The 27,067-nt window shown below is 33.7% G+C and overlaps 1 protein-coding gene across 31 annotated transcripts in view; it reads right to left on the bottom strand.

The window, feature by feature from the left end:
• The window catches only part of dlg2 (discs, large homolog 2 (Drosophila)), a 276,018-nt gene that overhangs the window by 6,802 nt on the left and 242,149 nt on the right, over window positions 1-27,067 (bottom strand). For 22 of the 31 annotated variants that reach the window (XM_069190023.1, XM_069190014.1, XM_069190020.1 and 19 more), the window contains 6 exons: window positions 16,008-16,184; window positions 14,590-14,665; window positions 8,574-8,673; window positions 3,582-3,632; window positions 2,979-3,080; window positions 1,714-1,734 (listed from right to left, as the gene is read on the bottom strand). In XM_069190023.1, coding sequence (XP_069046124.1) covers window positions 1,714-1,734; window positions 2,979-3,080; window positions 3,582-3,632; window positions 8,574-8,673; window positions 14,590-14,665; window positions 16,008-16,184 — 527 coding nt within the window. The other 9 variants (XM_069190015.1, XM_069190043.1, XM_069190041.1 and 6 more) reach the window with 5 other exon arrangements.

Genomic DNA, 27,067 nt, shown 5'->3' with positions numbered 1-27,067 from the left:
AGTCTAAGAATGCAATGGATTAAATATTTACCACTGATGAATTTCTGATGCGATTGCTGTATGCTTTATTTTTACAGTGCTGTCAAATTAAAACCTTCACAACCAGATCCTTCAGATACATATGTAATCTGCACGGCAATTAGCCTTAATAAATAATTTAAGACAAAGCTGTACAGCTGAATTCCTGAAAGTGGCAGTTTGCTTTCTTTTGTTGTGTTTTAATCTTCATACATTTTATACCTCTGATTGCTCTGAGTGATTCTCTGTTGTTTTTTTGTTGGCGTTTTGTATTTGCCATATCGTATAACTACTACAGCAAAAATAGCTGCCCCCTGCCCTGCCTAACATCCATCATCAAAAACAAAAATATCAAACGGACATTTGCAAAGGAAAAAAAAACTGTGGGGTAATGCTTAAAGCTGGAATGTAGCCTCATGCATTGACATTAAGTAGAATATTGATATGCTGTATAACCTGTACTTTAATTCCCAATTAATTTAAATTATTTTTTAATTTCTGAAATGCTAAATAAGTATACAGTAAATGAAAACTGACAACTGCACAAGAAGAAATAGAGTATGTACAAAAAACAGACAATAAAAAATGATTTATTTAAAGTACAAACGAAATATAAAGCCTTATACAAAATGTAACAATAATGCGGTTTCTGCATTTAATTACAGTCGAAGTATAAGCAGTTTGCTCAAATCTGCAATTGTCTATATTATAGCGAGTAAATTTAGGGTGATATGTCCTGAAAACTGTCAATACAGGAAAGCATCTTTCTGATTCAGAAGATGCTAAGAAAATTGAAACTCGCCTGAATGAGTTACCATGCAAAAATATAAAGCCATGAAGCTACTTTATACCGAGGCTATGAAATAACGAATTTCTAATTGTACACTGTACATTGTTTGCATATTCTTGTGAATTAATTTTTGAATAACAAAGATCATACATGTGGACACTTAGAAATACATTTAAGTATAGACATGCTTAATGTTTGTTTCACATAAAATATTTTACTATTAAAATTACAGCCTAATATTAAAAGTTTCAAAACCTCAACAGCTCCTAGAATAAAGTAGCTCATTACGTCCATGACACACTAGAGTGGCTTCTCTTAAAATCATTTCTAATTATAGCACTCTATGAGGTTCAGCACTATTAACTTTTAGAAAGCTGCATGATATCTTGGTTATAAAGATGATCACATGTAAAACAACAAAGCAAAAGCAAAAGTAATTAGAACGAATGTAGGCATTTTATATAATATAATAAATGTCTCAGCCAAAGAAAGCTAAACACCAATTTCTGAAACATCACAGTGACACAGTAGGTTTGCAGTTTATGCAAAGAGCAGATGGAACAGGTTATCCAAAAATGATTTGGAGGATGAAACAATTTAATATTACAGATTTTATGGAAAACTCTCTCATCTACAGTACTTTAAATATTTATATATATATATGTTGAATATCTAATACTGTATGTCTATGTCCACAGTCTATATCTTTCTTTGCATAAGCTCACTTTAGATAATTGCATTATCTAAATAGCAAATAAATTAGCATTTGCCCCTATAGAAGCAGGGTGCAATTTCCAGATATCAAAGATTAAGAATCAAACTACCACATCAAAAACTATTGCATTTCTACATGTTTTAAACTGTTTGCTATTTTTTCTGTACTAATGACTAATTTGCTTACTTACCCAAGCGCCCTGAAAAGTTAGCTGCATTTTTTAGGTGTTAAAAATAAATAAAAAGATAAATACAGAAATTAAAGCTGAAGGTCAAAAAGAAAGGAAAGGATGGACAGTTTCATTGGGATCTACATTATGGAGAACAATAAACAGTCATTCGGTGTGTAAGACATCCTCTTACAGGTAATACTTTCTAACTTGTGTTTATCCAGAGTGAATTGTTGATGTCTGTGTTTGCATTTTATACAAGGAAAGCTAAGGGTATTATTCTCAGGTTAGATAATGCAAAGTGTATTAAATAAACTATCAATGCAGGGAACAGTGTTGTATGGTATCATTTATGTGAACTACACAGATAATTGTGGATTTGTGTACACAATATCAATACTGTAAAATGTTTTATTTAAGGTAAGGAGAAACAATAATAATATAACAATAATAAAAAATGAAAAAAATTAACCCCAAGTCTGAAATATTATAAACAGCAGGGAAGTGAGATGGTAAACATATACCTAAGCATGTAGTCCCTAATAATGTCTGAGGCAGCACTGTCACTTACAATAGCACAAGGGTCACGATGGAAACATGGGATGTTGACAGCCATAGAGATTGCATACAGTATATACAGTAGGTTATGCCATCTCTAGCGCCACAATGATAAAGCATGGCCTCTACTCACCATCACACTGCACATGAAAAAATTTACTGTTAACAACTCATTTACTGTTCAGAGAAACTGCTGAAGCAAAAAATTAAACAGTAATATTAATGTAATAATCTTATGTGATAATCCTTCATTTTGTTTACCATGTAGTATACAATGCAGTATACAGTATTCAAAAATTACATTGATCTACAACATGTACAGCTCAACCTGTAATTCCATTTATACTCAGTCACAAACTAAATGTTACTAACTTAAAATGTTCCTATTAATCACTTCTACTAATTTCACTAACAATAGCAGCTGTTTTGTCATGAAAGAGGAAAAATGTCCCCTTTTCCTTTTCATCTTGTACTGTGCATTCAAAGCCAAAGCAAGAGAAAATCTGTTTCCTGAATTCATCTCACTGTAATGCTCTTTAAAATTATGCTCACTTTGAAAACGGATTGTAAAAAGACATTTTGACAAAAGTCAAATAAAACAAAAATGAAACAAAAATGTTTATCAAATCTGCAATACATACTGTAAACCCAATAAGGTAAACAATGAAAAAGGCTGGAGGTGTTGAGTATTAGAACCTGTTGCATTGTCAGGCTTGTACTGTACTTACGTGGCACACATGATCCAAACTTGTCAGGGAATTCAGATATTAGATCATCATTAATCCTGTCCTTCATCGGACCCAGGATGATAACAGGTCTGGTGTAGTTGACTATTAGGAAAATAAAGACATACACAAAGCACTACATTACTGTACATATTATTAATAATAATATCCTTAACAGATTTAACAGAGATAATGTTCAATCACACTCTTAATTTCCTTTTGAGAAATGACTCACATAATCTGGATTTCTATCTGGGAATTACACAATATAAATTAATTATTTGAACAAAGAGACGGCAGTAGAAGAAACTAACAATACAAATATTATTTTTGCCTCTTGCTTTTCACTGACAGATCATGGCCCATTTTTCCAAGGCCATCTATGAGCTTCTTTTCTACAATGGTTAATCAGAGACATGCAATATCTACGACTCAAATGTCCGTGTCATGAGTCCTATTCAGGAATGTATAGATTACGAAAGATTCCAACAAAAGTAAGACATGTTTTAGAATGATAAACTTTAAATAGTTAAGAAAAAAGAATGTAAACAAAATAAAACAATCATTATATACTACTTTCAAAAGTTTTGTGTAAAAGCCACTTACTTTCTTGTCTAATGACAGGCTCATAGGAAAGAATCAAGTCCTCTTGACTCCCTGGTGGTATAAAAAACATGCATAGGTATGGGATATTGACACAATCCAGTATTATGATATATTATGTCCAATATTAAGTCGACAACGTCCATTATGTGAAGCAGATCTACGATTATAAACAGCAGTCTTTGTAAAAATGAATATAAAGACAAAATGAAAAAAAAAACTTCCGAACGTGATTCACATGTCCAGCATTCTCAGAACAGGAAGCGTTAGCCGATATCATTTTGATGTGAAGTAAATTATTTTCACACACATTTTGGGTATTCATCCAAGTTTCACGGTATTTAAATTTGGTTTGGTACAGACAGAGACACAAAAGGAAGAGGGAGCACATAGGAAAGAAACAGAAAAATCATAAAGGTGATATCAGGTAATCAAATGCCTGCTGATGTGTCTGTACAATTTCATTTTCTCTCTGGTGTTGTACAGTGTTTCATGCTCACTAGGATAAACAGATAAAATGATAGAACACACATGAATAGAAAACAACGGCCACTTCTATCACATTTGTTTGCCATACTCAAACCCTTCATTGCTGCAGCTTTTGAATGCAGGTGCTAAAATGTATTATCTGAAAGGGAGTTGATCAAAAAGTGCAGTTTGTCTAAGCACAAAAATTGTTGAACATAATATTTTCATTCACACAGAAACTCTATGTACATTAAAAAATGTAGCTCTGTGCAGGTAATTACGGCCTCTTTCCCATCAAAGATCAATCAAACAGTGAAGCCATGGCACAGCACAGATAACCATTCACATGTGTCCATTGATCTCCCTGTGATAAACAGCTTCGGTGCTCTAAAAAGACAGGTTATACATCACTCGTCCCATTATATTCTATCAGTGAACACGTTTACCCCCTGTTGTGAACTTCTTGCACTCAAAGTAGTATCTCCTGTGGCTGACCCTCTGTAGAAAGGATAGATTCTGCTGATAAAGGTTTCAGGAAACACAATGTCAACTGTGTGGTATGCTAAAAAAATTCTTGTTTCAAAAGTACTATAAGCATCCCTGTATTCAAGGTCAGCGTTGCCATTACTACTTTGCAATGTGACTTTTAACTTATATATATATGTGTGTGTGTGTGCTCTAATCTTAGAGAAAAAAGACAAAATGCATACCAAAAGGTTTTACACTTTCCAAGTGATCTGTCTCAAAAACTGAAGTCACATGATGATAATGTTTCAATAATGTCTATTTTGACATAAGCTTCAGGATTTGCCCAGTCTATACCAATAATTTGAACTGTAATATAGTATTTATCATTATTATTGCTGCTATTATTTTTTTTTCTTTCTGTGTTGATTCCCTGTGATGCTGCATTTTAGTGTTTATAAATGGAAATACTAAGGGCAGCGTTTGATCAGACAGTGAAATGCGAATACAAAAACTGATTGACATAACATTGACCTTAGCACTCCTAAAACCTGCAAAGACATCTAATCAGATGTAATAAAGAACTAATATTTTTGTAACATTTTCAAAGAATGCTCCAATCTCTTTATCCTTAAAGAAAAAGTATTTTGGTGGTACAGCATACAGTACCTACCATACAGTATATTGTGCTGTTCTGCTAATACAAGTCCACACTGGATCTTTAAAATGAGGACAAGGTAAAAAATAGGATTTGGAAACTGTACAAAAAACCTAAAAAACTACAGGGAAATAATGTGTTTAATTTTGGTAAATTTTAAAACATTTTTTTTTTAAGAATGGGCATGGTCCTTATAAATATATATATATAATATAAATATAAAGGTGAAGAATCCCTTTACCTTATTTATTGTAATATACTGTAAGTATAGTGTAGTGTCAAGGCATAAGAGAAAGATCACATTCCTTTGCCAGATCATTACAGTTGGAAATAAAATTAAAAGCAGACAGGGTGCATTTGTGAGTTTTGTCTGACACTTAATGCATAGGTATTGTTAGAACAAGCAGGTGTATCAGTGGAGTTTAAAATAGCAGTTCAGTAGGAAGGTTAAAGCCTAATTTCACCCACTTCTGATTATCTACAGTACTGTACATGTACACTGTACAGTATATATGTACTTTATCTCACACCCTGGACTTCACTGCTGTCCCCTCATCTACACCCTTGTAGCAGCTCCCTGGCTCAATACTCGCATTAGAGAAGGGGAGTTCAGGCAGTCTCACAACTAGGTCGTCATTCTCTCTGCTAGGTGAGTTATGTCAAACGCTCTCCATACATTTCGTCCCTCTAATCACCTTTTTTAGGATTTAACCAAACCACTTCTATCACTTCAATTCTGGCCTGCCTCAGAAAACGTATAACACGAATCGAAGCAAATACAGTACATACAGTAGCACGTCATATCCTGGAAAAATGTATTTACTGTACTGTATATACTGTAGTTTAAAATAAGACAAACCAATGAGATTTTATTATTTTTTAATGCAAATGAAGCTTAACCCTTTTCCTTACATTGAAATTGCGAGCATAGTTTAATGGTTCCATTAACAAATGTCATTATAAAGCATTTTATTAACCATTGTTGCACCATCAAATTTTAAAATATACATTAAATACCTGCTTTTTATTTAATATTTGGTTAGATCCCCTTTAACCCAAATACAAATAGACCCTTGGCTTGATAGGATGAAAAAACATTTGTTTTTACTCTTTATCCTTATTTTAACAATGTAAATTTACTTTCAGTCAGTCTATTAAAGGTTGACAGCATTATTGATGGATAATAATCACACATACTGTAATCATTGTTCATGTTCTTTTGAAATTATGTGAGTTTAATGCAATTGTTTTGGGGTGTACACAACAGCTGTCAGACTGATGAGGGAACAAAAATAGTTCAGGGAAGTCACAAAGTCTAAAACCATTAGTAGACAATGAATCTAGCCCAAGTTGAGCATGTATGTCAAAGGGATAAAATGTCTTGATGACCATACCCTGGCAAAAAGGAAGAACCATCACAAAAGTACAGGACTTTTATAAAAAAAAAAACAGTTAAAAACAATAAGAAACTGTAATATTACTGTATAAATATAATATACCATATTTAAAAAGATTATATTTTGAAAAGAATGAACACAATACATTCTGTGGTGTTAGTAAGTAGTATAAAATAGGCTAATGTATGTGCAGTAATGATGTAATATATTATGTGATATATTACTGTATGAGACAAGAAAAAAATCGAATACAGGTATATAGTCATCATGCATTAGAACATAGCGCATACAGCTTCAGTATTTTTTAAAGGTCACATGATAAACAAACTGCAACATTAATGGGCATTTTAAGTAAATATGTCTTCAATCATATTATCTATACAAATACAAAGTAAGACATAGAGTTCTGAGTAGTTCAAACATACTGTAGGATTCAGTGTATGGACCATTTTGAGTTAGAAAAAATAGAAAGAAAGAACAAAGCTGTAGATGAATACTAAAAATGTCCACTTTTGAAGGGGAAGCTATATTTCTGCCATGTGTTCAATGGGACACTATGTGAAGAATCCACTATAATAGTCAATAATGATATGTTCAAAAAAGAATTGTGGTATTTCATCTATTTTTTAATTTTTTGTTCACCTCATTTTTCAAATACTGAATTACTGCAGTCAGGAGCTCATTAAAAATGAGAGACCAGCACAGACCTGTAATAGAATTTTTAAAACATTGCTTGCCGCCCTTTCCCTTCAAGGTGGCACAAATATTTACATTTAAATGAAGGCCAAGACAAGATTCACACAAATAAAGCTTTGTACTGTATTTGAGTATGGGGACAAAAGAGAGACATTATGAACAGAAGTTCTATAAAATAAATCAGAGACACAGAACAAGAAGCCCTATCTCAAAGCGACCTGTGCCTTTTCTTTGTAGTGTCATGCAAAAGGAACATTTGAAATAACCGGGTGAAAATATAAGCAGAAAAAGAAGTAAAAACAAGAAAATAAAATGGGGGACATTCAAGACTAAGTTCAAACATACAGTAAATCTATCTGTGCATGCCAACAGGTAGGACCTTGTCAAGGGAAAGTGTTAAAAACAAAACGTAACAGAACCAAAGAGTTGGAAATTAAAGAAGTGACCATTCCTGAGAACTTACGCAGTGTCTTTGTCCCATACCCGTCGTCACCTATTCCAGGCATGTCCTACACAGCAGTCCCCAGAGAGAGCCATAAGAGAGAGAAGAGGAATAACCGCAGAAGAGGAAGGAAGAAGTCAGTGGAGTTAAAGTCGATTCTGCCTTGACCTGACCAGCAGTCTGGATCTCCACTCCACCCAGCGCTAGAAAAGTCAGCTCTGCTCAAGAGCTGATTACCACTGAGGCAATGAGTCAGTGCACCTTTGTTTTTTGAGAAAAAAGAAATGTCACAATTTATTTCTTCCTTAGAGAAATATGGAAGACTTCAGTCAATGCTGCCACATACTTGGTGGTTCAGTTTATAATTTCTTTAAAAACAGAATTTATTTTTTTGAGTCAATTGCTCCACCTCTGTATATTAGAATGCTTTTACAGATTTGGAAGATTGATTTCAATGTAATCAGCATGTATACAGTATGTTAAGTTTATAGGATGCTCTTAGCACAGGGTCAGATTCAAACTAGTATAATTAAGGTGAGGGTTCCAATAAGCAAATGTGAAAGCAAATGTTATCATGCTGCACACCAACGTATTTTAAGAAGCATGCTGACACAGAAGCAAAAGAGGTTAACAGGAAAACATCAGTCACTGCTCATTACAAGTTGTAAACAGATGCTGAACAGAACTGGATCCTTCTAACATTTCAGTGGAGCCCAGAGTGCAACCAGACACAGGTCCCAGCAGTGCTACAGTACCCTACGCTGCCTGCCTACGTGTAGCTGTGTCGAGGTGCATGGGTCGTGAATTTCTCATCCAGTGTTGTGTGGCTTGTTGTGAGACACAACCCTTCGGAGGTGTACAGTACTTACGTTCAGCGTCACTGGTTTCCTGCTCACTCTGCTCCTTGTTCTTGTAGAATGGGAATTTTCGTGAAAAGATGAAGTTCTTTTTACGCTTGTCATTGAATGACTGTGAAGGAGAAAAGGCATGGTGCAAACAGGGACGTCTAATTGTTGTCACACTCATGCTGACAAACCGACTAGTTGCAAAAGTGGAAGGAACAACAGTGATAGTGCATCTGTCAACATGTGCTTTGTGCTGTTAAACAGTCCTATTCATTCTGTCAGACTTTAACATAAACTACTTTTATATTGTGCTAAAAATATTTTTGTTAAGTTAATACCTAACTACAAGACTAATAACATTTAAAAAACTGCTTGTTTAACAGCAGTTGATGGATTTTCATTTGAGCAAAATAGTACCCTTTAACTACTGACTTTAGTCTCAAACACATTATCTTAATTAATAATTTTTTTCTTGTATCAAAGTAACTTCATACAGTGCAATATATTTGCAATTGCAAAAGTTAGTCTATTAAAACACAAATTTACAAAGTTGACAATTTGGTAATCGAAATGGATAGATTACATACTACAAAAGATTAAATACCACTACACTGTAATTTTGTGTTATTGTTTCCTAATTCTTATATAAAGATGTGTGTTTTTGTAGTAATAGGAAAGAATCAAAAAAGAGTTTCAGATTTTAATATTAATCTTAATCTAAATCAAGTATCTGCAAATTTGGCTCTTTCCTCGAGCGGTCATAAATCCAAGTGGAATGTGTATCAAGCCACTGATGTTCATGCCACAATTACACCATTCTAAACATTGGTTAAAATGATATAAGAATCAAGAAAAAATGAGACAATGAATATGTAAAACATATATCAAAATAAAGGTTTGCTTTATACCATGCTGCAAATTAAAAATCATATTCATGCTATGAAAAAAATGGAAAGTGCAAACGGAATAGTTATATCTTAACCAAACTAGCAGTCATGCAGGTTACTGTACATATAACATAAAATGGATTTACTGTAAATGAGATGTCTAACATAATACCAAAACAGATATTGTGTGTAGCCTGTATATACTGTATTAGTGAAGTGTATTACGATATGGCATGTTTGTCAAAATTAAAAGAAAGAAAAGCAATATATAACACACCAGCTACTAGCAATAATAATACTTTTTTTTCCAAATTAAAAAAAGAGATGTATCAGTTATTTAAAGGAAAGTCAAATCCACTTGATTCTGCAGCGTTATCTGAATACATACTGTAGAGTAAACACAACTTTATAAAATCATTTCACAAATGCTTTAACCCTTAATGGTACTATGTAAAGCAACCCCTAAGCCCATTTTAACAAAACAAATTCATATTCTGTACAGGACATCTTTATCCTCCTGGTGATTTTGATCAGCTGTGTGATAAAAAAGACATTGAATTTGTGCAATGATATATACTGTAATTGACTATCTTTTCTGGACTTCTTTAATGTTTTAAAGATATCTACTGTATTTACAGTCAAATGCAGTCTTCAAGCCAACTGTATGTTTTCTGATATCATCTATCTCAGTTGACAGATAGCAATAGATTAATAATAAATGCAGCACATTAAGTACAGTATATTCATCCAGAAATATGATGTTTGAGAGGGTCCCTAGATCACATGCATGCAAGGAAATGTTTCAGAGACCTAATAGCTGTCTGTTAAACTTTTGATGATCAAAATGCAAACTGAATTTTTATAAGAAATTGTATTTCAGAACAGGAAATACGACTTGCTTAGCTCTGTTTTCTCCTGATAAAAAAAAATATAAACTTACTCAGGACAATAACATTAAACTAGAAGTGAACTAACACTGCACTACCATGCACGTCACAGATAAATTCATTATGATAATTCCAAATACATATTTTAATTAAAACATTCTGTTTCATCAACCTTGCATGGAGCTCCTTCAGCACTGCAGTAAAGCTGCTTCCTTCTTTAACACACACTTGTTCAAGTAAAACAACAGATCTTACATTATAACAACAATAAAATGCTTTGGCTGTTTTAATAAAAAACATACAAAGAGGCTTTCACTATTTCAAAATTGAACCTGTTATATTTAACCTTTGTGCATTCTGGAAGCTTGCTGTGAAGTTGCTATGGATACCAAGGACTTCATTAAAACAGTAACAGTTCTGTTTAATACTAGTGCAGAAAAAGCATCTGAACATTCAATGTCAGAAACTTTATATATATATTAAAATTGTACAGTATACAACAACCCTGTACAGAATTATTGTGAAAAGTGTAGCCTCATATTCAGACCTTGGATGTCAAACATGCTCAGATCCAATAATTTAAACCCCCCATCTGCCACCTAGAAGTATCAGACACATAAAGTAGATGCCCTATTGTCAGTTTTCCAAAAGGATATTCAATTTAAAACTGAAAACATGGTACCTGGCACAGGCCTGATTGAAAATCCTGGGGAGTAAACTGCTTTCCTCAGGTGAGATTAGTTGAATCAACAACCAAAATTATCACATCATCCACTGGGAAATCATCAACTGCTGTGTTTGAAGTCATCAGCATGAAATAAACAGCCTTGAGAATGTTTCATCAGCCTTTAAATGCAAAAGCGTTCTCAAAAGACAAGTTTAAACACTGCCAAATGTTGCAGAAAATGAACCATGCATTCACAAAAACTCAGCTTTGATAGATTGACAAAGGGTCATATCTTTCCTTCCCCATTCATTTTACATTAATTTATTCAATTGAGAATAAAATGAATATATGTACTGTACTGTATATAATTCAGTTGTTTTGGAATCTGTCCCAACAATTAGTTTTGAAGACTTTGTACAGAATGGAGCATACTGTAAAAGGCATACAGTAATTTAGAACTGATATACTGTAATTCAATTCAAACTGTATAATGTGTTAAGCCTACAATGTTGGCAATTCTCATCATTTTCATATTCTGAATTTTTGCACCTGAATGACACACACAATATACAGTATACAAAAACAAAATACATGCATATAATCTACCTTGCAATAAAATGACTGTATTTGATCAGATTTGACTTCCTATAATAAAGATATATAGTAATATATTCAGTTTGTGGTACAAGTATCCCCAACATTTAATAGAGAGAGTACATAACTACTCAGTTATAAAAATGAAGGCAGTGAACATTGCTAACTGTAAATACATCCAAAAAAGATGCAAATTTAACAAAGTCTTCATTCTTTAATATTCACTCAAGCTGACAAAATCACCAGAGGACAGATGGTATTTTGTGACACTGGAATGGCAGTCAAGTTCTATTAAAATTCTTCTCACAGTCTTACTCCTAAGCCATTAATAGCAGCTTCACGTTTATGGCAAACTATTGATATGCATGCATGGATTTAATAAAAATCAATTTGCATCGATAATTACATAGTAAGGAAATTACTGCTCTATTCAGCAGGATGTGCTGTCAAATGCACAAGCCATGAAAATGATTCAAATCTTTTAATAACAGCAATCTTTTTACCTGGAAACACATGCAAATGGGAGGCACAGCTGGGGCACAAAGCATGATGATTTGTGCTCTGCACAGTCAGAACAAATTACAGTTTACAAAAAATCCACAGAAAAAGTTTTATTAAGTAAAAAAAAATCAAACTAACTGTGCTTTTCGTTTACTTGGGCACCAAAATGGAAGAGCACTGCACTTTAGTCACAAAAAGAGGACACTCTATATCAGTAATGCACTTAGACACAAAAAAAGTCTTAGAAAAGTACAGTATGCAATATACACTGTATAATAAAGTCTATACTGGATATCCTGTATGTAAAATATAAAAAAATTGCAAGAGTGGGTACATATAAATAGTAATAATCAGTGCTGAACATTCAGTACACTTAGTCTTTTTCTGTAGTGTCATTTTTTCCTTGAAATGGAAATATTATTATTTACTTGAAATGTAGCACTGCAAAACAAGGAGTGAGTATGCTCCCTTAGCATTTACACAAGTATACTTCCATAGCCTTTTCATTAAAGTAGTAACAGACAAAGGAATAGAGAATCATTAATGTAAATGCTTATACAGCACCACCCTGCACTCTGCTAGTCATGTGTACTTTGACTTACTAAAATATGCCAAATATTTATGGGTATACTTTAGTAAACACTATTTAATGGATGTTCATACTGTATACAAATAAATACTGTATTTACTTTTAGAAACAGTTAAAAGTGGGTCTTTGACTCTCTACTGTTCCACTGTCTTCACAGGAGGTGTTACACTCTGCTTCATATGTTATAACCACAACTGTACAGTCTGCGAAATTACCCACAAAACCCGAAAGACAAGCATTAGATCATTTGACTCTCATTTGATGTCAGATGTGTGGAGATTATTAGATTATCAAAATTATTGGTGAGTTACAGTACAAAGATTTTAAAAAAAAGTTAAACTGGGTTTAGTCAACATTAAGAAAGGGTTGTCATTTTGGATAAACCATCAAGTAACGTAATTGTTCTGACCACACTAAAAGCCATGCCTGGCATCACATCCACTCGGGAGGACTCAGAGTTTAGCTGTCAGACCTTGCAGAAGCTCTTGTTTATCCTAATCCAGTCTAGCATGAGTAAGTTATCTTTGTGCAGGTCAGGTTGGGACAAAGTAAAATCAAAAAGTCATATTAAGTTTCAGAGGTGAACTGAACATATTAAAGATAACAAAATCATTTCAGTACAGGATTGTTTTCACAATTTGAGCAAACATAATACTGCATTATTTCTTCCTGAAACTTTTGTTTTAAATGTCATTCACTGGCTTCATTCTTTTAAGATGAGAAGTACAGTATGGCATTTTGGGCAAATTCTAACTTTATTTCTTAGAATTCATTTATTACCCTGCTAAGTCCAAACTGCAGATAATTTGTTCCTCAAAGGCAAGGTACAGTCGTTAATGATTTGTTTCAACCTTAAACAATCTTCTTTAGTATCAATTTGCCTCTGCTACAAAACCATCAAGTGCATACTCTATTAATGGGATCCTCAACAAATACAGAAGACCACCTCCCACCTCGCTGTAAGCTGTAAATTCAAAACACCACTGCCTTATACACATTTCACTGATAAGCGAAGGTGAGATCAATTAACATTAACAAAGCTAGCTTGGCAGCCTGCAACACTTAAAGTTTGTGCCAACGGGCTGACTTTTTCCCTCACTTCCATTCCCTGTCAGACACTATCACAGGTCTCATTCCTGTGATGCTAACTGGAACAAGCAACCCGACTAACAAATTGACAAAAAAAGACAAGGGCATATTATTCCTCAGGTTTTTCTGTTCACTCTGGGTTTATCTTGTGTGCTTAAATGGCAAGTCATAATGTGTGCCAAACAATTGTCACTTGAACGATGCTTATTTTGTTGTGTGGATATGGCCAAAATTGTAGGTGTTTCAGAAAAAGGTTACACTTACAGTACTGGAAAGACTGGGAAACATAATAACAAGGAATGTGTCTTCCTAAACACCTACATAAATAATCATCATAATAATAATACAGTAGGTTGATAAAATGATGTTGGTGCACAGTATGTCTCTTTAAGCTTGTAAAGGACAATAAAGAAGGGAATTTATTAATATTGGTTGAACCCAAGAAGATTAAAGCTTGTTAAGAATGCAGTTCCAAATTAATATTTAAATATGGAAAAGAGCATACAGTATCTATGGCTCTTAATAGACCTGCACTTAACTTGCATAAATGCCATGTATGCCACTAAGAAACAATTCTGTGGAACTTTTGTTTTAAAAATATATTCAGAACTTTTGCAAATGTAAAAAAAAACAACTTTTTTTTTCACCCAATGTTTTGAACCCCAGTTGAACAAATATGATCCACGTTTTATCACAGATTCCTAAACAAACCCTACTGCTCTTTCAGATTGCGTTGTGCATCAGTTTAGAAGTTAAACAAAAGTCACATTTCTTATGTTAATTACTCTTTCATGTTTTCTTTTGTTCTTCATGTTTGCTGACTTACCCCCTTGCCATCAATCACGCCTGGCTTGGCATTAAATTTCACTGTCTTCAGGCGTGCTCTTTCTTTCCTCTCCACTCTGCCACGAGCGGGGAAAGAAAAAAAAAAGCCTTCAGCAAATGTAAAGATCCCATCAAAATCAGTCACTGTCACCAATACTTAACAGAAATCAAGGGTACACTCATGGCAAATGCTGTCAATTTTAGCTCTTCAATAAACCAAATAATCAGAAATCAAATACCAGATGACCTTTTCTAAATACAAATAATACAGTATATAGTATGTTATACAGTATATCGTATACTATATAATGTACATGCATATACTGTATGTATATAAATATATAAGTATATAAATACTGCCACTATCTTTGTTCTGAACACACCTTACTTTAATGTTTTTTTCAGAACAATTACACAGTATATTGAAGAAAAAATATTTTCTAATATTTGAAATAAGGAATAGTTTTTTTTATTGAAGATATCCAATATTTTCACTATGTTTTAGTTGAAACACTAGATTGATACACTAAAATGCTAAATACATCTAAATATGACCACCATTTTGATCTGAAAAACTTACTTTCTGTATGAAGACTGACCTTAATACAAATCTATGACAACACACATAGATATTTAATATTTAATGTATTTTTCTTTCAACTTAATATCAATATAATTCAAAAATATAAATATCTTGGTTTGAGAATAAATATTTTAATTTCTGTTTCATTATTCAAATATTTATACCTAAAGAAAAGTGGGTTAGACTCTAAAATAGCTTGGATTCCAGTACTTAAATGTAGTAATCATATGTTTTGCCAAAATAAATACATACACAAAAAATCCACAGTAGTGAATTTGGGGAACTATTTTCAGAAAGGAATTAATAGGTTAGGTTTTTGTTATATATCCAACTGATTAATTATGTTTTTGTAACATTTTTGTAAAATAGCCCTACATTTTTAAAATTAATTTAATATTTAACACACAGTTTAAAATGAATAAAAGACTAAACAGTATACAACTTAAATTCTATAATCGGAAAACGATTGTCTCAGGGGGCTCAGCATTGACCAGGATTTAAAACCAGGCATTTTCTGGCGACAACCCACACACCACATTAAGCATTCACTGCACCACCTGGTGGTCTTACGAAATAGTGCCGTCTGACGGAATATTTTTTTAAAAGTGCTGTGTGCTGAGGTGTGTCACCACGAATTGCCGCATTACGCAGCGTGCATTCTGAATGGCTGGATCGGTACTGTATCATTAATGGAATCTTTGTAACACCAACAACCTGATGTTTATCGTATTGCCCCCAAGAGACCTTGCTGATTGAGTTAAGCAGTGCAAACAACTTGGCTGTTTGTCTGAAAAGCTTAAGAAACAAATCTGTGCATGGCACTGTTGCTAGCTTACCTCCTCTTGCTTGGAATGACCCCCATTTCTTCGCTGTCCCCCTCCGGTGTGACCCTCCTTGCTTGCCACCACTCATCATCTGAAGCATTGATAACATGGAGGATGTCGCCATATTTAAAGCTGAGACCTTGACTGGGTAACCCACTGTCCTTTGTTTTCTCATAGTCAAACAGAGCTCTGCAACACATTAATGCGTACATTACTCTTACAAGTTTAATACCATAAACACCTTCCTTCATACTCCACTATTATCACATTCTTTTTCTGATTCATCTTAAAGAGTTTTTTCTAGTTTTTGTGTTCAGTAGTTACCAACAACAAAAACAGTGTGATTTCTGTTCATTATTCTCATTCAATACTTCTATTTTCTTACTTTTTAATTGAATGAAATGGCATTGCAGCACATGTGTACAGCTACATAGATCATTTGTGAAAATATAGTGAAAGCCTTATCTGTTTAATTTTTGCTAGACGATTACTAGGCATTGAAATTGTTAAATTTAAACTTAACTGAATGATGGAATGATAAAGATGTCAATAGGAGTAGTTTACAAAAATCATACAAATGCAATCTTACATGTCACGTTCTTTCTATTATAGTTGAAATGTTGTATGAGTTAAAAATAAGAATTTGCTAGTATTTTCATACTGTATGGTGTCTGGGAAAGTGTCTGGCTTAAGCCCAAACATAAGCACAGTATATGTTCTCAAGCTTGCCTTCACATTTGAATTCGGTGTGTGTGTAATAATAATTATCCTAAAACCTACATTATCTGAGCTTTAAAGTATAAGATGAACATAAGATTTACTGAAAAAACATCTTTGTATAATTCCATCCCAGTTTTTATAAAACACATGAGTCAAAAAGTTTCGAAAGCTATTCATTTCAAATTAAGCAGGACTTTCTCTTTGACAGGTGAGGACATTAGGCTCTAATTGGGAAATTTACATGGCAGGCCATAGCCTTTTCCCCAGCCTCATGAAGGCCTAGAAAGTTTTGGTTTTGGAGACTGACTTTTAATGAATTCATTCTCCTCAAGACATCTGCAACCTTTTCAATGTTTGCATCTCAGTAACTGTCATGAAATGAAACAAAAAAAAAAAGACCAGTGGAGTTTCTGTCTTGGGAAATAAAAGACAAAGAAAATATGACAAGCCACATGGAAGGAATTCTTTCAGTTTTGCAGACTATTTGCTGATTAAAAAGCTACAGTATTTGCTGCATAGTAAACTTGCATTAGAACTGACGTGACCCCCATTAACCTGTCATCAGTTTATGAAATGTCTACTAGGTTAGCTACAAAGATGTGCTGAGCAAAGAGCAATCGCTCTTGTCACCACGACAGCCTCTAAGTGTTTCAATCAAAATATGTACTGCTGGCAAAAATTGCCAACACAGTGAAGCTGCAGGTTGATTTATTACAGTATGTGTCTACCAAGGGAAAAACAACACTGTCGAAAACAGTACCTTGACATTCCCTTTGAGAGTTTTAATGGTCCTCAGCTAGAGGTATTTTTTATAATCTGTTGTGAGCACTGAGACAGCTCAGATTGAAGGACCTTGGCTTGTTGCACATTCCGTGTTGCTCGGAGTAAAAGTAATTCACATTATGGAAAGAAATTGATTTGATAAAGTCTCAGATTGAAACTGCATGATAAGGGGCATTTGTCTTAAAGGTAGTTCCTTATGTTAGATGAAGGCAGCAAACCTCCTTTATAAGCTGACTGGTATAACTGTCAGAAAAGTTGCAATGCAAAAGATAACAGGACACATATTCCAAATCTTTCTTCTCTTTCCACGTAGAAGAAAGAGAGGTCCCGCATCTCCTACTAACCGCAAAAGTTCATCAGATGCTCAAAGAGAAATAGGGTTTTTACAAGATATTCCAAAAGCAGCCACCAAACACAGTACGTCACACATTGTCACAGTCTCCTCCTTGAAGAGCTCAGAGGTGTAGATAGAATATAACAATATTGATGGCATGGCCACAATTGCAAAGACGTGCAATGGTGTTTATTATGAGGAACTGTGTTCCCAAAGTCCACACCCAAAAAACAAAGTGAAAACCACAAACTAACCAGGAAAAAAGAAAACAACACACAGCTATAGTACAAAAATATATACATTAATTGCTATAAAAAATAATTGTTGTAGGCAGCTACTATTCTACCCCACAAGCCACTTTCTCCAATATTCCCCCTCCTATCTTGAAGAGCTCCTTTTCTAGGTTAAACTCCTCCCCCTAGAATATTCCACTATAAAGCAAAACATAATTTTACAAAATAATAATCGGAATTCTAATATACACAGTTCTCCATTAAGTACACAACTAAACAATAAACATATTATTACCAAAAATAAAATATCATACTCCTTTTATGTACATAACTATTGTTGAAGAAAATACTGTCCCCTCTTAATGGTATCTTCTTACAAATCAATCCACGCATGCGCAACCCTGAAACAGGCACTTGTCACACACACACACAACTTTTCAGTACTAGTTATGTTTGCTTTTACTTTTTTAAAACAACGTTACTGATTTGTTCAAAAGCATAATATCTGGTTAGCTTTTATAGTGAACAGTTTATCAGTATTACGTCTTTACTTAAAAGATAAGTTTTACCGTAAGTGACCATAATAAATAATAATAAATCATTATAAATAATCAAGAAATATAATTAAATGTAATTATTCTTGAACAAATGCTACACATACTGTACATTTAATGCTGTTTATCTTGTACTAAAAATAATCTAGTATTCTTAACAGGGCCTGCAATCTTTTTCTTAATCATTACTATGTATTACGTCACGTCCCTGGAGGACTCGTCATTCCACCTCGCATTCCAGCACGGTTTCCAATTATCCAATTTACCTCAGCCTATTTAAGGCTGCTTTACACACTTCTCTCGGCTCATAATTAGGTTTATCCTGGCTAGAGCCACTCTTTCTATTTGTTTATTTGCTTCCTGACCCTGGTTTGTTCCCTCCACTACGTCTTCTGGTTTTGGTTTTGGCATTATACTTGTTGTATTGGTTTTGACTCTCGGCTTTCTCATGGCTTACGCCTCCACCTCTGGTTTTTAATCTTTTGCCCGGCTTGATTACCTATGGTATACGGACCTCGTATTTCTCACTCGACTATGCCTCTGGATATTGTTCTGGTGTCTGCATAGGGTCCTTACTACTACTTCGCAACACTATGCTAGTACTGGCATCATTCTTACTGTATGTACAGGTCAACAGACAAACATAGCTTGAGTCTCTTTTTACTTAACGATGAACCCATTACTGTGTCTTTTTTTCCCAGTTTTGTCTGTATGTTATATAACTTGAGTTTTATTTTCAGACTCTTTTAGTTAATATGAGAAAATACAGTGTGCAGTAGGTAAAATCTCAGTGTGCGGTTACTTTTGATGGGAAGAATGTTATTCCAGGAGTGTAATATTACTACTATAATATAGATTTACAATATATTAAAAAAATACACTTAAGAAATCATTATATAGTCAATTCTGGATTTCTTGTAGCAGTTAATGAAAGAAGAAGCAGAAGAAACAAATGTGTAAAATGATAGCTACTGTACCCCTTAATTTTACTCTACAACACTGAAATGAACTAACATTCAGAAATACCTTATTATAAGCACAGCATTTTCCACACACCCTTGAAAATGTTACTTCTCCATATGCGCCTTAATGCATTTTTCTAAACTGAAATATCACATTTACAATCTGTGAAGTGTTGATGAACATACTTAGGTTAAAATCATAGACTCTTTAAATCAAATTAAAAACAAGATTAAAATCAGATGGTGATCTCTTTGTTTTGATTTTTACTGTATAAGCTATCATACAGAGTTGTGCCTTAAAGTCTCAAGGATAAAAAATGTGGTTATCATTATAACAACTCTGTCATACAGTAGTTTGCAGAAAGATGCTAGGGCAGCAACATCAGGTCCTGCGATTTCATACAATCTTCACACTTTTAAAATGTGTCATATTACAATGTGACACAGAGTTCCACATTCAAGTGTTGAAAAGAGAAGTCACAAATTATCTCTCAGAACCTTCCATTTCTTCGTATCCAACGTAACAAATCAAGAGGATGTGTTGTATTACTTCTACCCATGAGGAAGAGGTCATTTTCAATAACATTGCAAACTCAATATTAGAGATTCAATCCAACATGTTATTCAAACTCCCTTTGTGGAACTGTATTAAGTTATAGAGACAGGAGTATTGTATACTGTACATATCTCAACAATAAGCATAATTAGATCTGTAAAAATGATCCAGGAAATCAATATTTTAATATTTTGATAAAGGCTAGTTTAATTTCAGAAGATATCATAAAAAAAAACTAAATTCTGTGCAATAGTTTCATGCTGTTTTATTTGCAGAGTCTGTGACGAGTCCTTGTCACAGAAATTCCAAACTTTTAATTTGACCTTGATGGACGGATGGATTACTTCATGGACTTCTTTTATTCATGCTATTTTTTATATTGCTTAAGTCTAAAACCTAAAAATACTTTTTGCACAGTTAGTAATGTTTGATTTTCTTATTTTCCTTTTTTCTACAGATTAAAAGATTTAATCACTTTGTGATGCTAGCAGACTAACACCACACAGTGCTTTTATTAGTATTAGTTTGTGAAACCTATGACAGATCTACAACTGTGCTCTCCGTGGTGGGTGGAATAAGCAATGTTTCTAAATAGTCCTAGCACAAGGTGACTTTATTTGAAATGTCATACAGTATGCAGTGTGACTGCAGAACACAAATAATTTTAAAATAGATTTGATTTAATTAGTGACAGTTACATTCCAAGTATGAAAATTACTTTGTTAGCCAAAATGGGTACCCAAGGAGCTGTACTGTATTTATAGCCAACCTCAGTTAATTATTGATAAAAATGTATAAAGTTTAACATTTATTTAATAAAAGATCTTCCACTCAGGAGGCTATTGTCATCATATTTGGAAAGCTGTTCCCTTTTTCTCCTTAATTTTTAATTTATTTGGAAGGTTTCTTCCATTCCCTGACCTACAGTACGCAGCTAAAATCTTTCATGAGCTGCACAGAACAATGATTCTGTCCTTGAAAATGACATTTCAGGACACCAGGAGTTTGCTTACATCTACTGACTCCCCCCTCCACACACAGAAAGTTCCCCTTTGCCCCAGCCATACATATAACCTTCAGTCCATTTTTTCCAGAATGCACTCTTTTCAAAAAATACATTTGGTTAATCTACATCTAAAGTCTACTTTAATACAGGGTTAATTAAAAAGTCATTAGTGAAGGAATTGAGCAACATAAGTATTATTCAAAAGAATATATATCGTGCTTTTTTAAAGGTTTTTAAATATTATTTTGTTCAAAGAAGTATTTCTGGAGAATGTATTCTTCTAAAGTGAATTGTGATTGAACTGCAGAAAGTTCCAAAGTGGAACAAACAGATGATTTACACCTATGTAAAAATAAATACATCCTAGTTCACCTTTTTCCATTAGTGCTTATTAAGTCTCTCAAGATAATGCAAAATTTGAGTAAAAGAAAGAAATACAGCAAATAGATGGACCAAATTCTGCTTTTCCTTTTCCATTCCTTTTCATTGAAGCCAGAGATACAGAAAATAACTTGTGCAGAAGGAAGGTAGTTCGGTGATTTGACAGCAGCTAAGCAGAAAAAGAGCTCATCTTTTTTTCAGCCATTCAGCATTTTCTTGTCCTGCTACAGCTATACAGCGAAGACTGCAATGGCAGGTGCTTGTATTTTTAAGGGTGAGCAGCTGGCTTTAATATTCTTCATGCCCACGCTTTTTGAAAACTGTTGTTAGTATTTATAGTCCAGGCTACAAGTGGTGGGTCGTAAGCTAAAAGCACCAGATTTTCCATGTGTAGAGTTTATACAGCTTGTCACCCTTAGATATGGGCTTAATTGATTTTTTATATATCTGCCATTTTTAAGATGGCCGTCAAGCAGTCTCAGCATTCAGAATCGTATTGCTATTGCATGTAAATTGCATACTTCTAATCTGTAAAGTTCTCAACCTAAAAATAATGTTAAAGAGGTCTGATTTGTTATTAATTTAAATATTCCTTCCGAGATTATTTTTTCATCAAACACACTCAATACAAATTAATATTTCTTAGTAATGTAAAGAACTTTCTAGACTTATTTAGCACTACAGCAATTAACCAAATTTTAGATTTATTTACAAAATACCTCACAAAATGCTTCATGTATTTGTAGGTAAAGGTACAGTTTGTTATTATGTGTATAATTAATACAATACTGTATGTGTATTCTTAAACAAATAATTTTGTTTGACTGTGATATGAAATTTATTAGCCTAAGAGCAGTAAAAGCCTGAATTTGGAGAATGTGTGGCAAACTCTTGGGAAATGCTAGTCACTTTGAAATGTTTGATAACAACATTTATTAATAAGAGAAGGTCATTTGTCCCATCTAGATCTTTTGGTTGCTAAGCAGGTTACTGATTGAGGCCCTCATCCAACTAATTCTTGAAAGAACACAGGTTTTTGGCTTGAACTTCTGGGTAAATTGTTCTAGACCTCCCACAAATATTTCAATTCTGTCCATATCTAATATTAATCAATAGATTTAATTTATTTGGTAATTAAATAATTTGGTAATTATTTGGCATTATAACTCTTAAAACCTGATCCACATGAACGACCGACATTAAATACTAAATGGGGAAACAATAACAAAGTCACCACTTTTTCACAGTGACATTAAACAATTATGTTTTTGAAAAGCGGGGATGTTGCCAGGGCCCATGTTCTGTGACAAGTGTTTTGGCCATGACACTGTACACTACTTGCTGACATCAAATTAACTCTAAAGGGCTATAAATACCTCTCCAAGCAACATATAAATCAGCCAGTGCTTTCACACAAATAAACCCCATTATAAAGATTATAAGTTAAAAACTGCTAAGGGAATTGCTAGAATCAATATAAGGGAATTTATTTTTCTAATTTACTGTTCTGTTTCCTGTCCCTGTGACTAACTAGAACTATGAACAAAAAATTCATTTCCAATCACTTTCAGAAACTAAAAACTACTTATATATTCCTCATGACATTTCTTATGTATTATGCATTAATTTCCTCTGAACTACTACTGTACAGCACAGAAACAAATTAGAGCAAACAATCTCTAAATACTGTGGCATAAACCGCATTCCTTTTTATGATTAGTGTTTAAAGAAATGGTATATTTGCATCCATTAACCTGCCTGACTCCTGATGTCAATTTCTACATTCGTCTGGAGTTTTCACACAGTCACCATGGAAACATACATTTCTGGAAAGGTTTCCATGATACAGGGAAAAAAAAAGAACTGTGAACATGAATATACCACAGAGACCTTCATAATTAACAAAGTTAGCATATTCACAATAATGCACATGATGCCTTTAATATGGAGGTGTTGAAATTAAAGGAGAGAGGTGACAAAAGAAAAACACATCATTCCCTAAGCCACTGATAAAATGAGACACAACATCTAGAGAAGACAGATCTGCTCAGAAAATACACCCACACAGGGATGAAAAGGCTTAAATGAGACATATGGATGATTAATTATTAAGCCTTATTTCAAAAACAGTCCTGAGCATGTTATTTTGGTTTACGTATCATCTTGAAAATACACTAAAAAATCAACAGGCCATCATGTGTGACAGAAACATACTGCATGAATGATATTTCAAAGACTTGACGTTTTCAAGGAAGTGTGAGATACTTCACACTGTTTAACAAATCTGATCTTCAAAATCTTATTATGACTACTTTCTTTAAATAAATAACATTTTTCTACTCCTAGTAAACTTAAATATTAAGCACTCATACATTGTTTTTACTTGTTAGTTGTATTTGTAAGCTACACACACTAATATGAAATGTATTGACAATCTTAAAGGACTACTTCACTTAATTACCACATACTATATAGGACTCTATATAATATCTGAGTGGTTAGAAATATTTTTTCAGATAAATGAGAAAAGACACTTTATACAGAACAGGCAAAAGATAAGAACCCTGTATATCTATAAAAAAGCACAGAAAATATATGGTTTTACGTTATACGTAAGATCATATATTTCTGTTCTTGGCACGTAAGAGAAAAATACTGTAAATCACTGCTTCAAAAAAAGCCAGAGGAATCAAAAACATACAGATAAAAAAACTAAGCACGTGTTCATTTATTCAGGAATGAATTCATTCAGTCTATTGGTACAGTATCTATGTGGCTTGAGTAGAAATGTTTTAATTGGTGTTCACTGCATTGGGTCAGAAGGTGCAATTTTGCATAACAGCTATAATGTTTAACTATGATTTTTCACCCACATTTCATTATAGATGTGTGACTGTCTGTGTGGGAGTGTACAAGTGCTTACTGTACATATATGTCCTGTACATGCATTGTACAGTACATGTACTGTATTTATGCATATATTTTTGTGAGATGCCTGGGTTAGATTTGTGGCTTTCTATCTGTTATATCGCAGATGGCAGGACAGAATGGGTTTAAATGTGAATCAAATTACAGTACAACATATCTTAAGTGCCCAAAAGACAGTTCTGACATCAGTTTCTGAGAAGGCACAAGATTTTGCAAATATTTTGTTATAATGAAAGGAAGGTATGTTCATGCATATTCAATTTTAATTTGTAAAACCAGAAGACATGAATTAAAACACTGTTCACTAATATTAACCTCATTTTAAAGGTCAATGTTGGACTTTTTTCTTTCAAGATAGAGTAAAGTAACACATGGAAAATGCTGCAATAGATTAAATTCAGGTTGTACATTTTCAGCATCCACTAACAAGAGCCTACACCAATCACATGAACCACAACTGATAAAGAAAACAGAATCCAGGACAATATTTATTGTGCTCTTAAATATTTTCTGACTATATTTTCAGAAAACAAATCTTACTCATTGCGCAATGAAAAACTGTGAATCAAAATACCTGAAGTTAGCAATACATATCTTACAGATGTATCAAAGCGATTTTTACTACAACAGAATTTCCATTTCAGAGACAGAGGAAGGAAGTGCAGAACAATTTAGGAAGAGGCAACATGAATCCCCTGGAAAATGCCCTGAGAACTGTTGCTTCATTAACGCATTCATTCAATTTCTCTATACAAAAACATTTCTCAGATTTAGCAACTCATCTATAGATGTATTACTATGTTTAAAAATAGAAATACACTCATCTGATGCTATTGCAATATTCAACACTAGCTTCAGTATAGTCACCATTAAATCTGAGGTCTGGCTAATCTCTTCTAGCTGAAATCGAGTAAAATCCCATTTCTGAGCAAAGAAGTGGAGTCCATGTGAATCCAGCTAAGATCTGACAGTCTGGTGGACTATCCAAATGTGCAAATGAACATTTAATCATCCCTGGACTCCTTCCCTACATCATGTAGGAGCACTAGTGCCATAAACCACATTGTCACAAAACACTGGTGAATTAAACAGAACCATAAATTGGCTCAGCTACTCTGATTGTTTTTCAGAGCTTTAAATATAGTACTTTAGAGATAAACAGCACCTCCCTTCCCACACAAAAAAAGACAATTTTACTCTAATATTTTTATCTAAAAAAATAAATATATTTTTGTGTCATAATCTGCATGAGGGCATACCGTATCTGATGAGAAATATTTTCTTACTCACTGAAGGACAGACTAGCCTGAGGCCACAGAACAGTTTACAGTGCCAGAAAACATTTCAGACTGAAGGTGGCAGTAGGTTATGTGAATGTAAACCAGAAATTGCCTGGGTAAGGAAAGCCAGAGGTGAATGCTGGATGATCACCACAAATCCCTGGGAATTAATGCCACAAGATGATGAAAGAGGTATTTCAGATGACCTAATGTTTCATGCACTATGGTTAATTTGTTTTTCTGCTGCAACATCAAACATTCTTCCGTTCAGTTCATAAGTACTTTTAAGTTCAATAGAATCAGACGTTACTTTCTTTGGTACATAAACTTGCCAACTCATGCATACAGTACAGTATATCCTGAGGTCCTCTGCCCTAAGTAATTTTTATTCTGCTTTCATGGAATAAGCTTTGCTTACAAAAGCAAAATAAGAAAAATAGAAGTCCCATTATTATGTTATTTCCATCTCAGTAGACATATACCACGGACTCTGAAGTTTATGATAACCTGTATAACAATTTTACAGCATAGCAGCAACTGAAAACATGAAGAAAAATCTAGCCAGTGATACAGTATGCCATGATCCTCACAGATGGATTAAGACAGGGAAATTGCCAGCTTCCATCAAACACTTGCATAGACCTGTACCTCAAGGCACACAACACTTTGCATAAGGATAACAAGTACTGTACTGCAAATTTGGATGTGGATTTGCAGAGATTCTTATAAAACATTTCTGCTGATTGTTTTAGGAGTGAAAGTGTGTGACTGGACTCCTCATTAGGACCGTGTTACGCATCTCTGACAAACAATGGCCTCCAGGCAATATGCCCATCTCATTTAAATGGCACTATGACAACCTACCTGTAGTTTCAAACTGCTGTATTTGGCAAACGTGCAGTCTGCTACAAAATAATAGAACTCTAGTTATATTGTATTATCCCAATCATGAAAAGATGTAATTACAAATGTGGTACATTATAATAGGTTGTGAAGATTTCTCATCTATTGACTGAGCAGCTGCTCCAGAATTGGGTTCTGTTTTCCCCAGATATGGTATTTAAAGGTTAATCATGACAGTAACACTTTCCTTATCAGTGCTGACTGCTAGGCATTTAGGAAAAAATAAAATCAACAGGAAAATTAATAGTAATGCTGCAAGCACTCACAATTCACAATTTAAAGAAACATACTCATACACATGCTTATACGTTATGTGTATGTTTATGAATGCATACTGTACATCTAGATGTTACAGAGAGACAAAGGAATTGATATGTATGCCACTAATCTCCACTTCAATTCATTTCTAAGTCTGCTGACACAAAAAATAAT

The sequence above is a fragment of the Lepisosteus oculatus genome, chromosome 5 (assembly GCF_040954835.1).
Source record: "Lepisosteus oculatus isolate fLepOcu1 chromosome 5, fLepOcu1.hap2, whole genome shotgun sequence".
Taxonomy (NCBI): Eukaryota; Metazoa; Chordata; class Actinopteri; order Semionotiformes; family Lepisosteidae; genus Lepisosteus; species Lepisosteus oculatus.
The sequence above is the reverse complement of the archived record's forward strand: the minus strand, read 5'-3'. Positions and strand labels throughout refer to the sequence as shown.